Source organism: Podarcis cretensis (assembly GCF_951804945.1).
Source record: "Podarcis cretensis genome assembly, chromosome: 10".
NCBI classification, from domain to species: domain Eukaryota; kingdom Metazoa; phylum Chordata; class Lepidosauria; order Squamata; family Lacertidae; genus Podarcis; species Podarcis cretensis.
Window position 1 is genome coordinate 32,219,394 of NC_137179.1, and position 16,533 is coordinate 32,235,926.

Consider the following 16,533-nt stretch of genomic DNA (forward strand, 5'->3'; position numbering starts at 1 on the left):
AGCTGTTAGCATGTAACTAGTTGAGATTTTAACCCAAAATAGAAGGTGAATACGTGAATGAAAAACCGCTTCAAAAGTCATACAAATTTGTATTTATTTTACAAAAGGGGAAACATCTCAAATGAGAATTAGAGATGCTAAATAGAACAATTAGGAGTCAGTTCTGGTATAACACTCCTGCTTTTTAAACCCTGGTTGAGCAAGCAATTGTGGGCCGCAGGATTCTCTGCTTTCCGTCATGCCCTGAATCTTCTGGAGCACAAATTTCTCTTGTTAGCTCTAACATTCCCTTGTTAGCTCTAACATTAGACTGTATGCAGCTTCAGGATCGACTATTTCTGGCCATTAGCTCCTGAAGCTCTTTCCTCTAGCGACATACTGGCGTGTAGAACCTGACAATGAGCCTTCACCTGTGACGGAACTGGGCTAAAGTAATGGGCTACAATGGGGTGGAGAACTTTTGGCCCTCAAGTTGTTGGGACTACAACTCACATCATCTTTTGCCCTTGACAACACTGGCTAGGACCAATGGAATCCAACCTGTCTGGAGGACTGTAGTTTCCCTACGCTGGCGCTGCAGACAGGACCTTTATGAGTCTCATGTTAACATTTTGAAATATGTGACGTGGTTACAATGAAGGAGCTGAAGACATAAAGTTCCCTGTTTCCTTCCCAACAGATTGGACCGTCCCCTTACCCTGTCAGAGAAGATTGTATATGGCCACTTAGACGATCCTGCCAAGCAGGATATTGAGAGGGGCAAGACATATCTGCGTCTGCGGCCGGACCGTGTAGCCATGCAGGATGCCACTGCCCAGATGGCCATGTTGCAGTTCATCAGTAGCGGGTTGCCCAGAGTGGCAGTGCCCTCGACCATCCACTGTGATCACCTTATTGAAGCCCAGTTGGGTGGCGAGAAAGATCTCCGAAGAGCAAAGGTCATTTATTTATATTTTATACCAGCATTTTATTTACTGGAAGCTTGCAGCCAAATAATTGGCTTGTTTAAATCAATATGTGAAATTTCAGAACACCCCTCTTCCTTTTTGTCCTATGGGTCACAGTGCTGCAGTCTTATTAGCAGTCACTGGCAGAATTCCCGTTTCAGACCTAGCAACCACTTTGCATGAGGTTGCATCTAAAATGGAAGTTGGGACTAAACGGATGTGGTGATACAGAGCAAGAGCCTCTAAACTACCATTAAACTAATGAAAGGTAAGCCTGTTAAATACAGGGAAAACCTTCCTAGATCCCAGCAAGCCATGAGGATCCTGCATATTTTAATGTTTTCCAGTCTTGCCCTTTAAAATAACTTTCCATCTTGTCACTTCTTCCTCTGAAATGTTTACCTTAGTTTCCAAAACAGTAAGACTTAGAGCAATACTGCTGTAGTAGACACTGTTGTAGTTATGATAAAGGTACCTCATGTGATTTCTTGGGTTTGAAATGTTCCAGCTCAAGAACCCTTTTGCTCATTAAGTCAGCAAAGTAATATCTGGAGAGTAACCAAAAAATCATGGGAAAGAAGTGATTTTTTTTATTTGTTCTGCATTTGGACTGTTGCATATCAGGTTGAATAATATAACAAATGTGCCCTCTTGATTCATAGAAACAGATCACTGCAGGATTTACGGAGACAATCATCCTTCATGCATTATAATCTTTGGCGTTGTTTTTAATTGACTCAGCCTATTACATTGGTGGGATCAGACACAGCATCTCATTTTGCATGTGTCTCAGAAGAATGTACATACATATATATGTGTGTTTTACAGGAAGAACATGCAGTGTTTGGAAAAGAGTCGATTATTATACAGTTGTTTATATTTGCCATAACAAAATTGAAAAGAAAACGGAATAGATTTGTATACAACTCATGCAAGCTATACAATTAAGGTCTGGATGCAGACCTTATTTTTTAGAACACAACAGACAGGTTTGGGTTATTTATCATGCCTGTCAACATATGCCTAGGAAAATTATAACGTATTGTAAATTGCAACCAGCAGATTAAATAAATACCTAACTGCTTGGTATCTGACTGGGATGTCATTCTCAAAATAAAATATCTGTCCAGAGTAAAATCAAGGAATTAAGGTGAAGAGTGGGGTGGCCGGCCACTTAACTATTTGGGGTAGAAACCATACCAAGATCTTTACAGATGCACTTCATTTTTGTCTGTGTATAAACAGGACATTAATCAAGAAGTATACAACTTCCTAGCCACATCAGCTGCCAAGTATGGAGTGGGTTTCTGGAAACCTGGATCAGGAATCATTCACCAGGTAAACTCTTTCTTCCTTAGCAGCAAGAACAGAACTTTAGTACATATGGTTTAGGAACATAGGAGGCAGACTTGCATTGTTTTAGACCGTTGGTCTGTCCAGCTCAATATTGGCCACCTTGACTGGCAGTGACTCTCCAGAGTTTCAGGCAGAGGTATTTCCCTGCTCTACCTGGAGATGCATAGGCATAGCCCATCCCCTCCTTGAGAAATAACTCTCTCTACTTTGTGACATCCTTTGTGTGGGCAATTTCCCCTGGACATGTGGTCCTGAAGGGTGACTAATGTGTGTTGCTCTGGACAGATTTTCCAGCTGTCCATTCAAGGTCATGCCGATCCGAGTGTAATTTGATATTTTGTTTTCTAGAACACCATTGGAAAGTTTTTTTTGGGGGGGGGGGGGTCCAAAATCCAGTATTTTTTCCCTTGTAGCCGCAAATTTAAGAGAAAGTTGACAGGTTAGAATTGCAGAGTTGGACACTGCACCATGTCCCTTGCATGTTTTTTTCCTGATGAAATTCATTGTTGAAAGCAGGGACTTGAGAAGGGGCAGCAATGGATTTGTGCTCTCCACAATTAAACTGTGGCATTTTCTGTGTCAGAACTCTCACTCTCTTAATGCAACATTAGTTTTCCTTTGGCCTGGTAGAAAGGCCTTTAATATATCCCATTAGATTTGACCTTGAGGTTAACTGGTCACAGTATTTTTTGAGCTATTTCCATTCTTATAATTAACTATGAATTTTTAGAGAGCAGGAGTTCAAGGGGAAACTTAGGAGATGGAAGCTTTTAAATTCATCTGATTGTGTCAGCAAGCTCCTCTTGTGTCCTTTACTGATGGCTTCTTTCTTCCCTATGCTGATGAGCATGACTCATAGCCAGCCCAAACTGATTGACCCTTCTAAATCTGCTTTAGTACTAGAAAAGTTTCCAAACCATTTTGGTAGTTATTACGTCACCTTAGAGTTTGTCTACATAAATCTCTCCTTCTTTCTCAGATCATCCTGGAGAACTATTCCTATCCTGGTGCTATGCTTATTGGCACAGATTCCCATACCCCCAATGGTGGTGGCTTGGGTGCAATCTGCATTGGAGTTGGTGGAGCTGATGCAGTTGATGTCATGGCAGGAATCCCCTGGGAGCTCAAATGCCCAAAGGTGAGACAGTGGAGCATATAAATGTTGCCTCCATGCAGACAGTTGGGATAGGTGAACAAGAGGGTTATTTCTAAAGAAAAAAAGGGGGGATTTTACAATATCAAAATATGCTGGTGTAAATGTATATATCTATTGCTTGCAAGTGGAAACTCTGAATTTCCACTCTTCCCTTTTTCACGCTGATGCCACTAACTTTAGTTAGGCATAGCTTAATAGCAGATAATGAATGTGAATCTCTGCTCCAAGAATCTCTCTTATATTTAGAATAAGGATTTTAGGAAACAGCCAACTGAGAAACTGAATCTGCATACTTATTTTTGGAAGTGACTCTTTCTGCTAACTCATTTTATTTGGTTCTTCAGGTAATTGGTGTAAAACTGACAGGTTCGCTGTCTGGCTGGAGCTCTCCTAAAGATGTGATCCTGAAAGTGGCTGGCATACTTACTGTGAAAGGTGGCACAGGAGCTATTATAGAGTATCATGGGCCTGGTGTTGACTCCATCTCTTGCACAGGTAGGAAAAAAGCACCTTAGATCTAGAAAATTTTGGACCATGAAGGTTTGGGAGCCGGTGGTAATGGTCAGATCAGTGACTGAGGATGGAAAGAAATTGTTGGTCCTTGGGAGTGGAATTAGAACACAACAAGCAGCCATTGGCTAAGTGTGATGCAGTGTGATGCAGAAGAATCTGTGTATTAATCCTTAATTTAAACATTAAACATTATCGGTACAGTAGTACTATAACATAGCAGTTGTAACAATATGCTAAAGGTAAGTAAACATTTATCAGTTTCAGAATTAGACCCATAAGTAGTAGCAGTTGCCAAGACATTGCCATATCCACCTCTACATAGCTCCAGGAATCGATTATTTCAGATACTGTATCATGATATATTGAAATATTGCAGTGTTTAGCTGTGATATATTGCGATGTTGAAAACCAGATATCACCCAGCCCTAGCCAGGAGTAGCAGTTTCATAGGTCTGATGGCTTCAAGTGGCTCAAGTGAGGCTTGCTTTTCTGTAAATTCATGTCGTCATGCCCCAAAAGGTGCTATCCAGAAGCGGTACACAGGTGGTTGTGTTTGGTCACTACCTGGGTCCTAAAAATACATGTAAATCTATAGAATAATTTTTTTAATAGTCATTGGTAGTAAAATGTGACTTGTTTTCTTGGAAAAGACAGTATTACTGCTATTAGAAGAGGAAGGGATTGCAGTAGAACTAGTGTATTAATCAAACTATCCAGTTTTTTACTGCATAGCAAATCTCTCTTTTTAAGAGAGATTTTCCTATCTGATGAGCAGTAATACCTGGCTCTTACTCATAAGTAAAATGGTGGACTGTAGCAGGTCAGTATACTGACTTGCAAATAACTTTAATTACTTGGGTTCCAATCTCACTTGTGGTATGGATCACTTCTTTCAACCACAGGAATGGCAACTATCTGCAATATGGGAGCAGAGATTGGTGCCACCACTTCGATCTTCCCTTACAATAACCGGATGAAAACATATTTGTCCAAGACTGGACGAGCAGGTAAGAACTTGTGGAAGGACTTCAAGGGGTCATACAAAACGGAAGGCATTTTTTTCCTTTTCTTCACTTTTCTGCCTTGTGTGAAATTATGTCTTTCATTTGCGGGCTGTTTGTCTCTTATTCTAATTAAATAGATTTTAATTTCCAACATATTGCAAAGCCAAGAGGACTTCTGGGAAATACCTAAGGAAATGAAGCTCTAGAAGACATTTCATTTCATGAGTTAATGGGATAAAGCAAATCATGAATTCAAAGGGTTGCTCCCTTAAATTGTTTAACTGAACAGAGATGGTAGGCTATTGAGAATGGGATGGGGGGTGGGGAGAAGGAGAATTGAACTGTGTCATGTTGTTTAACTTGGTGCAGAGTTGCAGCTTGTGTCCTTTCCTCAGTTCATGTTTGTTTTAGGCAAACATCAACTGGTCAGGGCTCTTGTAGAAGATAACTTATGCTATGCAATTACAATCCTCTTAAGTAAATGTAGCTAGAATGAATTAACTTTATTGTTGATTAAAACATATCTGTGCCAGTTTTATAAACCACGACTCAGAGCTACATTCTCCAACCTGATGCCTTCTAGCTGTTGGTGAACTAAATCTCCCACCAGTCCCAGCCAGCATGGATGATGGAAATTGTAGTCCAACAACATCTGGAGGGCACCAAGTTGGAAAAGTCTGGTTCAGATTATTGGAAATAAGCCATAACATATACCTGGTTTGTGTGGTTCCTCTGGCATGAGGAGAATGGAAATGTCCTTGTCCCCAACCCTTTTGGGCCTGGAGGCACGTTTTACAGAAGGAAAATGCTTAGAATCCCCTCCCCCCAAACAAGCACAACATCTACAGTCCCCTAAACAGATTTTAAAAAGGGGAAACACTCTCCCAAAATAGGCAACCCTCTCTCAATCAAATAGCTCAAGAAAAGCCCACAACTTAAATTTTAAAAAGAAAATGGGAAGGACAGGAGGTCTTGTTGGCTACTGAGAGGTGTGTCCAAGGGTTACAACCACATGGGGGATCTCAGATCAAACTATAGTTCCATGTTGTGGAAAAGCTCCATGAAACTTGTTTCATTCAAGGTACCCAATACAAGGAAATACAAAGCCCAACTCAAATGATGAACCAAAATGCAAAATTGGGTACGTGCATATAAATTTCCAAATTAATATGCAATGTATATAACTTTAATCTCTTTACATAAGTTAAATGTACAAAATATGGTGAATAATTAATATCAGTCCAGTCCTGGAGAGCCCAGTCTAGGGACCTGTTCTTTACTGCTGACTGCCTTTTGGTTTATCTCCACTTGACCTCTGCGTTCAGCTTTCTCCCTCTCTGATTTCAGCGATTGCTAGTTTGGCAGATGAATTCCAAGAGCACTTGAAGCCGGATCCTGGATGTCCTTATGACCAGTTGATTGAAATTAACCTCAACGAGGTAGGATACACTTGCTATTTTTAAAGAAACAGTTCATGTAGGAGACCTAACAAGGGCATTTTAGATGATATATTCAAATGACATTGATCAAGAGATTTGACATAATTCCTTTCTAAAGTTTAGTCTATATATCAGTAGGGAATATTGACTTGGAAAGAAGACAAGTTATTGTAGCAACTTGAAATAAGGAAACTGCATATCTTGCTGACCTTTTCACTCCTAAAATCTAGCCTAGACTTAATTTTTTCATTTATTCTGCTCTTCATGGTCCATTCTTCCTAGATTTAGATTTCTCTTCTCAACTAAAAGTGCCTATTTAAGAACAAACATTTTAAAGTGCTTCTTGTTCGTGAAAATTTCCTGTCTTGCCATTGTGTATAAAAATTGTGTTCTTGCAATGTAGTGGTCATTATTCAGAACTTTCTCAACTACTTGTGACATTTTTTCCCCCTTCCTCAAGCTGAAGCCCCTTATCAATGGGCCCTTCACTCCAGATCTGGCACACACTGTAGAAGAAGTTGGTGCTGTTGCAGAAAAGAAGGGCTGGCCAGTAGATATCAGAGTTGGTGAGTAGCACTTTTCCCTTGCTGATGATTCTCCAGGTAGCTTTTCTCTCCACCTTGAAAACTGAGGTAACGTTACTTCAGCTGCCTCTAAGCGTGCTCTTCATAACTATCAAGCCAGTTCCTGGAAGGAATTCTCTGTCTTTCAAGTATACAGGTAGCTCCAGTCTTGCATGTTGGGACTATAACAGAGCTTGAAGATCCTCATTGGCTGTGGTCTAGAATATGCAGAACCCTCTTGTGACAAACCTGTTCTGTAAATATGAACATTCAGTATCCCACTAGGAGTCTTTATCCTTTCTTCCTTTAAGGAACATGCTTGAGCTATTTCACTCTCAAATTTAATTCCAAGGGGAAGCCGGCTGTTTTTCTCTTTAAGTGTTGCTCTAAGATACTAGAGGTTAAGCAGAGAGCCTAGCTTGGAAATCTCTGGCAAAATAAGTGCTGATATGTTACATGTTTCGTTAATTTCTTTCTTTTTTTTAACAGGACTTGTGGGTGAGGTTAAACATTTGGAGGTCTGTTACTGACTTTTCCATCTCATGTGCACAGGTCTGATTGGTAGCTGCACCAACTCCAGCTACGAGGACATGGGGCGCTCTGCCGCTGTGGCAAAGCAAGCGCTTGCTCACGGGGTGAAGTGCAAGTCTCAGTTCACCATCACACCTGGATCAGAGCAGATCCGGGCCACCATTGAGAGGGATGGCTATGTGAGTACTCTTGCGATGGCGCATCGTGGCCAGTGTATGCCTCCCAAAAGAGTTAAGATGAAGACCGCCATGTAGTTTTCTATTGGCTAATTCTGTTCTTTACCTTCTTCAGTCGAAAATCCTGCGTGACGTTGGTGGAGTGGTTCTTGCCAATGCTTGCGGGCCGTGCATTGGCCAGTGGGACCGGTAAGAGGGAATGCATTAAACTGATTTCCCATAAGAAACAAATCCTTTTACACTGGAAATGAAATGAATGCAGATAAAGCAAAAACTTTGCAAGCAGAGATCATTCTCCCAGATCTCAAATGAACTGGTTAGCAGGAAGAAGATGTTTTAAATGGTTTTTCAACACAGCTTTGGGAACGCTGGTGCAGAGCAATGCAAAGCTTTACACGTGGGCAGTGAACAGCTAGCTTCAGGTCTCACATTTTCTGTAGATCTTGACAAGCCTTTCTCTTTTGCTTGACTTTGCAGAAAGGATACGAAAAAGGGAGAAAAGAATACAATTGTTACCTCCTACAACAGAAATTTCACTGGTCGCAATGATGCCAACCCAGAAACACATGCTTTTGTAACTTCACCAGAGGTATAGTATGCATCAGGTTTATTCTACAAGGGGAGAGGTAGGCATCAGAAACTGGACCTGTTGCATTTCCTTTGGGAAAAGGATAAGTGGGCCTTTGAAAGCTCCAGAGCTCAAGTGGGGGAAATATAAGAATTGTGGATAGCTTCATTGTGCTTTAAAACCTAGTGGCCCACAAGTCTTTTTGAAATGAGACTACAAATAGTTGTTCACTTGAAATTAAGGTGAGGAGATTATGCAGTCAGGGTTGGTTTCAATCTTGAGCAGATAAGTCTTCCTTGTACCCTCACATTTCATGCTAATAGTAGGCTTTCCCTCACAAGTATTTCCTTGTGAGGCGTCTGAATTATGGTAAAAAAAATTAGATTGGAATTTTTAGAGTGACAGAATAGATTGAAATTTAGGAAATGGGCTTCTCTCTCACCCATAACATAGATACTTTTTTTCAGATTGTAACAGCCCTATCACTCGCCGGCACTCTGAAATTTAACCCGGAGGTAGACTTCCTGACAGGTTCTGATGGAAAGAAGTTCAAACTTGAGCCACCTGATGCTGACGAGCTGCCCAGGCTGGTAATCTTCCCACTTCTTGTCAAACTTGCTTCCCATCTTACATCACCACTTGGTAGGAATATTATTAAAGGATGATGCATTGGAAACAATGTTTTTGCCTCAGTATAGCTGTTTAAATATGAAAATGCTCTTAAGGTGGTGTGCAGAACATGAGTAGTAATCCCACTGGACAGAGACCGTTGTCTTATCTGAGTGAGATAGATGTGGGAGGTGGGAGCAGGCAGTCAACAGCGATGGCAGAAAAGAGTTGAAACTAGGGAAGATCACATGATTCAAGGATCACCTGAAGATGGCCGAGCAGAGAGATGACTGATGGGGGAATTCCTTGAGATACCCTTTCTTTGTGATCCTGAAATACAAAACATGTGGCCTTGCATGAATACTATGAATTTGGGTTTTTTCCTCTTCTGGATAAGGTTGGCTTCCTCCTTACATTTCTTTGCTTTTAATAATAATTTCCTTCAGGAATTTGATCCAGGGCAGGACACCTATCAGCACCCCCCCAAGGATGGCAGCAGCCAGCATGTGGATGTGAGCCCCACTAGTCAGCGCTTGCAGCTCCTTGAGCCCTTTGACAAGTGGAATGGCAAGGACCTTGAAGACATGTTAATTCTCATAAAAGTAAGGAGGGGAGGGAGCCTGGGTAGGGATGGGAACTATTAATTGTCCACTCACAGCTGGAATTGGGAATGCCTGCTTCCAAGGGTCCAGTGTCACACACTTCAGGGATGTTCTGAAGTATTCTTCTGCTGGAGAGCTCCATACACACTGCCCAGGCTTGCACCCCGGGAGGTCACTTCGGTGCTGCTATCGCAGCAGTTTGGCTTCACCCCAGGAGGCATACACCTTTGTCTCTCGGGACAGACAGATGCCAACAATGTGTGATGCCTAAATTTCCCACCAGCGGAATCAGTCTTCAGGGTAGATTTAAACAGTAGAGCATTTATTGGAAGATTTTTTTAAAATGTAATTGTGTTACATATCCAAATGTTCTTGGCAACTCACAGCCCGTAATTTATAAGGTGGGTCCTTGAACTTTATATCACAAGCGCTACGACCCCTAACCATAGTATACAAGGATTAGTTCCACTGATAATTTTCAGCTAATCTCTTGTGATTATGAGGTTTAACCGTTTGCCAATTCAGTAGCTTTTAATGGAAGATCTAGGCAAAAGTTTAGTAAGTTGGGTACGGACGGGATTAAACATATGGAATCTCCACATTGGCATGACAATCAAAAGATGCTAAGAATACTAAATTGGGGAACTGGAAACCCCAAAGCTTGCGGTGGTCCTCTATATAACTTAAAACAAATCAGAATAAAAAAGCATATCTCCTTTTGATTGTATAGGGTTGTATCCAGTGTTAGTTCTACTCAGAGTTGAACCCTTGAAAATAATGACCATGAATTAGGTACCTTTCAATGAGTTCTGTTCCAATTAGAACTTAGTTGGATAGTAGCACAGAAGGCGGGCAGCCAGACTGCTGACAGGAGCAGGCTGCTTGGCAACATGTCACTTGATGATGAGATAGCTGCACTGGTTACCAATTCACAGCCAGGCCAGGTTCAAGGTTCTTGTGTTAACCCACAAAGCCCTAAACAACTTTGCCTTCAAATACCTTAAAGGACCATCTGGTTTCTGATGGTGCCCAAGGGCTTCCAATTGGGCAATCTGGTGGTCCCACATACCCCTGAAGTTCAGCGAGCCTCTGCTGGGGACCAAACCTATAGTGCAGCACACCCTGTCCTGTGGAAACCCCTAGCAGTAGAGGTTCAGTAAGAGTCATCCTTGCTTTCAGGCATCTTCTGAAAGCTATTATTCAGGCACGCCTTTCAAATGTGAGATTCTTTGCCAAGCCGCTTGTACTGATGTGTTTATTGTCGCGTTCTGTTCCTAAGTTGCATACCACCTTGCAATATTTTATATGAAAGTGCAGTTTTAAAATATATAAATAATACAATACACAATAAGCCCTTGAAACTGAAACATACCTCATGTTGTCAAAATTCTCATTCTTTATACCGAGTTTCTCTTAACTTGTATTCCAGGTGAAAGGTAAATGCACCACTGACCACATTTCAGCAGCAGGCCCCTGGCTCAAATTCCGTGGCCATCTGGACAATATTTCAAACAACCTGCTGATTGGAGCCATAAATATTGAGAACGATAAGGCCAACACAGTGAGGAACGCATTAACCCAGGAGTTTGGACCTGTTCCTGACACAGCCCGTTACTACAAGGTGAGACTTCTCTAAGCACCATAGGGGTATGAAGGTGAATAGTTCCTAGCCACGTTCTCACAAATAGCATTGCTTCCTTCTCAAAACTCATTTCTGCACTTTAAACACCATAAAGCAGGAATAAAATCTCCTCTCGACTGTCCTGCAATTGTATAAAAACCAACGTATACTGTAGCTACTGTGCTTCAGGCACGATGTCCTGCAAAAAAAGGCTGCTGTTCCACTTCTAGACACTAGAGGATGCTCTGGAGCCAAGGACTCCAGTCGGTTTGGTCAGAACTTATATCCGGGGCCAAACTACCATCAACTGACCTGTAAGAAGGATCCCATGAGAGGAAGGAGAGGAGTCTCCTTTAAGAGGGAGGGTATAGGGTATAGGAATGTAAGTAATAATAAAGATTGCAGCTGGACTGTCCCCTCGACAGGGCTTATCTGCTACTTGCTGCCCTGTGTGATGGCTCCATATGGCTTGTCACATGTTGGTTTTACTCATTGTGTGTGTGTTTAATGTACTGAAATTATTTGTACGTTTTATTGGAAGCATTGTACCCTGAAAAGCGGGATATTAAAATAAGAACCTGAGAAGAGTTCTGCTTGGACCAGACCAGAGTCCCACCTAGTTTAGCATCCTCTTCTCAGTGGCCACCTAGATGCATGTGTGGGCAGCCTGCAAGCAAGACATGAGTGCAGCGGCATTCTTTAATGAAATATTGTTTGTTACAATTGAACTAATTAACTATAGTAGAATAAATTAACCAAACTAAAGAAATGCAACATAGGGAAAGGTCTGGGTAGGAAAGGGGCGTTATAAGTCCTCGGGTGCCCCCAGTTTTAACCACAAGAACTAAGGAAGCATGTTTAGCTCTTCCCTTCTTTCTTACATGCAAAAGAAACTTAACTCTGTCCAGTAGTTTCCTATTCTGACTGCCTTCATGTGACTTGCTGCTATGATTCATGGCCTTCAGTCTTCTTTTCCTTCAAAAGGTTACATGACATCTTATTCTTATTCTCTGGCAATCATTCATAGCAGAATAAGATTGTCTTTCATGAACATGGTCTTAACAGTGAGTCTGTAAATGACTGTGGAGGCCAGTTCTGGATCCACACGTCCTTCCACAGTGGGGACGTAGGTTTCCAGGTGGGAGTTGATCATGGTGAGGGTTTGCCAAACGTGCCTTCCTCTTAGCACATTTCTCCCTTTTGTCCTGAGTTCGAGTGTCTGATAAGCCCTGGGATAAACCTTCATTCCTGCTTTGCCACAGCAGTCTCCTTTCTGACTACAGTGGTACCTCAGCTTACATATGCTTCAGGTTACATATGCTTCAGGTTACAGACTCCACTAACCCAGAAATAGTGCTTCAGGTTAAGAACTTTGCTTCAGGATAAGAACAGAAATTGTGCAGCAGTGGCACAGCGGCAGCAGGAGGCCCCATTAGCTAAAGTGGTGCTTCAGGTTAAGAACAGTTTCAGGTTAAGTGTGGACCTCCGGAACGAATTAAGTACTTAACCCGAGGTACCACTGTACTAAATGTTTTGTGTGTGTGCATCTGCTTTGTTCACAGAAAGAAGGTATTAACTGGGTAGTGGTTGGGGATGAAAACTACGGTGAAGGCTCAAGCCGGGAGCATGCAGCACTGGAACCACGACATCTTGGAGGAAGAGCCATCATTGTCAAGAGCTTTGCCAGGATTCATGGTGAGTACCCCACTTTTTATAGAGCCAACCGAAGTGATATGGAGGTTATACGTACAGTTGGGTTTTTGTCCAAATCCAAACATTTGCTCCCTTAGGAACTTGTGGGTGCATACATGCTTAGATCCACATCTATGCACTAGTGGTTTTCTGTAAATGTGTATCACCTCTGTTTTACTCAAGACCCTTTCACCATATAAGTCAAAACTTACATGTCCAAAGTGGAGAGTAATCAGCTTAGTTTTTGTGCTTTAGTTACATCAGGACAGTTCAGAGGGATTCCCTGGAGCAGAGCTGGTGTCACTGTGAACAGCCAGCTGTGGAAACCCTGGCGCATGTAGTGTGGCATCTGTCTTTGTAGTTGCCCTAAACAAAATTTAATAGCAAAGTGGTTGGGGGAGAAAGGGACTGTGATAATAGGATGTACTGGACTTCTTGCTGACAAACCAGACCCATAGGATTATGTATGATCTAGCTAGTTTTCTAGTTGTGGTTTTGTCTAGAAAGGAATGGGATGAATCCCATAGGGTGGACTGCCAGCACAATTCTGAACACTGAAAGTGGATAAAGAGTGCCAGATAATAGGGGGTTACTAATTTTGTGTTGAAATATTGAGTTAAATTATAAGTAGTAGCATTTTATCTCTTTTGCAGCTTGCTGTAGTTTATTATTACAGTTGAAGTGCAAAATGTTGGATGCTGCAACAGTGTGATTCTGTTTTAATCATGCTCTGAGTCATCTACTTTTTATGGCATTTGGTAACAGATTTAGACCTCTAAATGCTTATATCCAAATGGCTAATGGTACCGTCTGTGTTCACTGATCTTATGTATGGAATCCAACAATATAGAAGTTAATATTTTTATCTTCTCTCTAGTTTGTTGAACTGTTATTGCAGATAATTGTGTACACGTATTAAGGGGAAAGAGGACCCTTCCATGATTATTTTGTTGTAAAGAAATGGTCCCCAATTCAGGGAGTTCCTAATTCTGGTGTAAACTCCTCAAACTATAATCCTAGGCCTTTAGACTTAAATTCCTTCTATATATTTTCTCCCTGAAAAACTGCTCAGGTGTTCAGTGGCATGTTAAAGTAACAAAACTATTTCTATTGGCTGCACATTTAGAAAGCTGGAGTAATGCATGCAAGCGGGTTAATAGTTCCAGTTGAAAATCTTAAATGATTTGCCTTTGGGATATAGAGACTTGCTTCCCTTTGTTTCTTCAGTCACATTTAATAATTTTGCTTGCTAGGATATCTGTTACTGCTTCTGTAGATGAAATATAGACTACATTGACAAATCATTCAGTTACTTCTTGTGACAGGCTGCTAGAATGTGTCTTGAAAGTGTTCTGCTGATTGTTTAAGTCCGATGTTCTTAACAGAAACCAATCTGAAGAAGCAGGGCCTCCTGCCACTAACCTTTGCTGATCCAGCTGATTACGACAAGATCCACCCTGTGGACAAGCTCAGTATTGTGGGTCTGAAAGATTTTGCTCCTGGAAAGGTAATGGCCACAGTTTCTCAGCAATAGTCCTTCATCTCCCTGCTTTTCTGCTGCATATTTGTAGTAGACATCTGTATATATCAGGTCTGTTGTTCCATTTGAGTAGATCAACTTCTAAAGGAGGTCTAATTTTTTTTAAAAATGCAGTTCAGATATCCTGGATTTCTCAGAAGCACCTGAACAAGCAATATACAGTAATACCTTCATGAACGTCAGCCTTGTCTAGTGTCCATTCCGGCGAACGTCCGTGACAAACCCAGAAGTACCGGAACAGCTTACTTCCGGGTTTGCCACTCATGCATGCACAGAAGCGCAAACCGCTCCACGTGCGTGCACAGACGCGGCACTTTGCCCTGTGTCCTTTTCAGCTAGCGGCCGGGGCTCCGGAACGGATCCTGGCTGCAAAACAAGGTACAACTGTATTAGAAATCTAGAATCTTGGCTAGATTGAATGGATGGACTTCTTTACTTTGTACAGTATCCAAGTTCTTTTCTGTGCTTATGGTTCCAGCTTCTTCTTTTCCCGTAAAATGGTGCAAATACAGTGGTATCTCGGGTTAAGTACTTAATTCGTTCCGGAGGTCCATTCTTAACCTGAAACTGTTCTTAACCTGAAACACCACTTTAGCTAATGGGGCCTCCCACTGCCACTGTGCCACCGAAGCACGATTTCTGTTCTTATCCTGAAGCAAAGTTCTTAACCCGAGGTACTATTTCAGAGTTAGCGGAGTCTGTAACTTGAAGCGTATGTAACCTGAAGCATATGTAACCCAAGGTACCACTGTATTTTGCTGCAGATCAAAGCGTAAAATCTTGTAAAGGCAGACCTTTTTGTCCAGACTTTCCCTGACCCAGAAGACTGGACCCTTATATTGCCGAATTCTGTATTTATAATGCTATGTTTGCTGGTTTGCCTTTTGTTTTATTGACACTGTTTTACTATTGTAGTTTTGTATACCACTTAGAAATTTTGAAATATCCAGCGGTTCATAAATGCTTTAAAATTATATGGAAAATGCATAATTTATTTTGGGACAGATTTTTGGGTCTTTTGCATAGAATTCTTGCATTTGAGCTCTGATCTTTACCCATAACGTCTAGCTAACGTTAACTGGATACATGATCTGCAATACTGTACAGATAAGTAGGCAAGTAATGTTTTATGTAGACCTGAGTTGTGAATTACGTTACCTAAATGGATAGTCCTTTAAAACAAAAGATATGGGTATCTCACCTCTTAGACTCAATTCGGCTTGCAAAAAAACTGGAAGAAAAATCAAATGCATTTTTTGACCAGAGTAACTGATAAATGATGCCTTTAGCAGTCTGACGGAACAAACTGAGATGCTTAACCTAGTCCTAGACTTCTAATCACTCTCCTTTCCTTCATAGCCCCTGAAATGCATCATTAAGCATCCTAACGGGAGCCAAGAAACAATTGTTCTGAACCACACCTTCAACGAGACTCAGATTGAGTGGTTCCAAGCTGGTAGCGCACTCAACAGAATGAAAGAGCTACAGAAGCACTGAACCTAGACAAGTACACACATCCAGTGGACCTGATGACTGTCTCTATAAAAGTGCAATTCCACTACGATTCTTGACAATTAATGTCTGTGATCAAATGTTAACTTAGCTTCCCCTTTATTACAGTACTCACTTGCTGACATTAATGAGAGTACTCATTTTTGCATTATCAGGTTGTGGCTTCCATAGCTGCCTATGTTTGGTGCATTTCAGTTGTCCCATATTGCTTTGAATTTATATTTCCTGATGATTTTTCTGCCCGATCATTTCAGTGATGGCAAAAGGATAAAACATTAGAAGATTATTGTTCTTGTGGAAAACAAAATAAAGATTGTGACTGACTCATCTAGTCTTCATTTAGTATTCCTACTAGCACTCTGCTCAGCTTCGTAGTGGATATAGGCTGTAATATGTGGTTGAGGAGCCCATCAGGAAGCATACTATAAATCCTAGAATGTGGCCTCTGTAGAATCAAGTAGCTTTTGTGGAATCTTCATTTTAGTTAGAATTTTGTTTGTCTTAAAGGTTTCAGTAAATATCTTGATATAGGGCGCAGCACCTGTTGCAATATTCAACCAATACAGTATTAAGATTTCCCAATTCCAGGGGATTTTACTCCCATTTGGCAGGAATTTCCATACCTATCCTTGTTCTACATATCTCTCTGCTCTTCTTCATGCTTTCTTATTTTGATACTTTCTTCAATATCTGGTTTTAAAAGG

At 41.3% G+C, this 16,533-nt stretch overlaps 1 protein-coding gene across 1 annotated transcript in view; it reads left to right on the top strand.

Moving 5' to 3' along the window:
* ACO2 (aconitase 2) overlaps positions 1-16,156 on the top strand; it is a 28,346-nt gene extending 12,190 nt beyond the window's left edge. The window contains exons 3-18 of the mRNA XM_079993926.1: positions 680-938; positions 2,193-2,285; positions 3,283-3,441; positions 3,804-3,954; positions 4,875-4,979; positions 6,324-6,415; positions 6,876-6,981; positions 7,531-7,688; positions 7,801-7,874; positions 8,163-8,274; positions 8,721-8,843; positions 9,309-9,464; positions 10,894-11,085; positions 12,648-12,780; positions 14,163-14,284; positions 15,677-16,156. Coding sequence (XP_079850052.1) covers positions 680-938; positions 2,193-2,285; positions 3,283-3,441; positions 3,804-3,954; positions 4,875-4,979; positions 6,324-6,415; positions 6,876-6,981; positions 7,531-7,688; positions 7,801-7,874; positions 8,163-8,274; positions 8,721-8,843; positions 9,309-9,464; positions 10,894-11,085; positions 12,648-12,780; positions 14,163-14,284; positions 15,677-15,814 — 2,173 coding nt within the window. The 3' untranslated portion in view covers positions 15,815-16,156. The remainder of the gene's footprint in view (positions 1-679; positions 939-2,192; positions 2,286-3,282; positions 3,442-3,803; positions 3,955-4,874; positions 4,980-6,323; positions 6,416-6,875; positions 6,982-7,530; positions 7,689-7,800; positions 7,875-8,162; positions 8,275-8,720; positions 8,844-9,308; positions 9,465-10,893; positions 11,086-12,647; positions 12,781-14,162; positions 14,285-15,676) is intronic.
* The last annotated feature ends 377 nt before the right edge of the window (positions 16,157-16,533 follow it).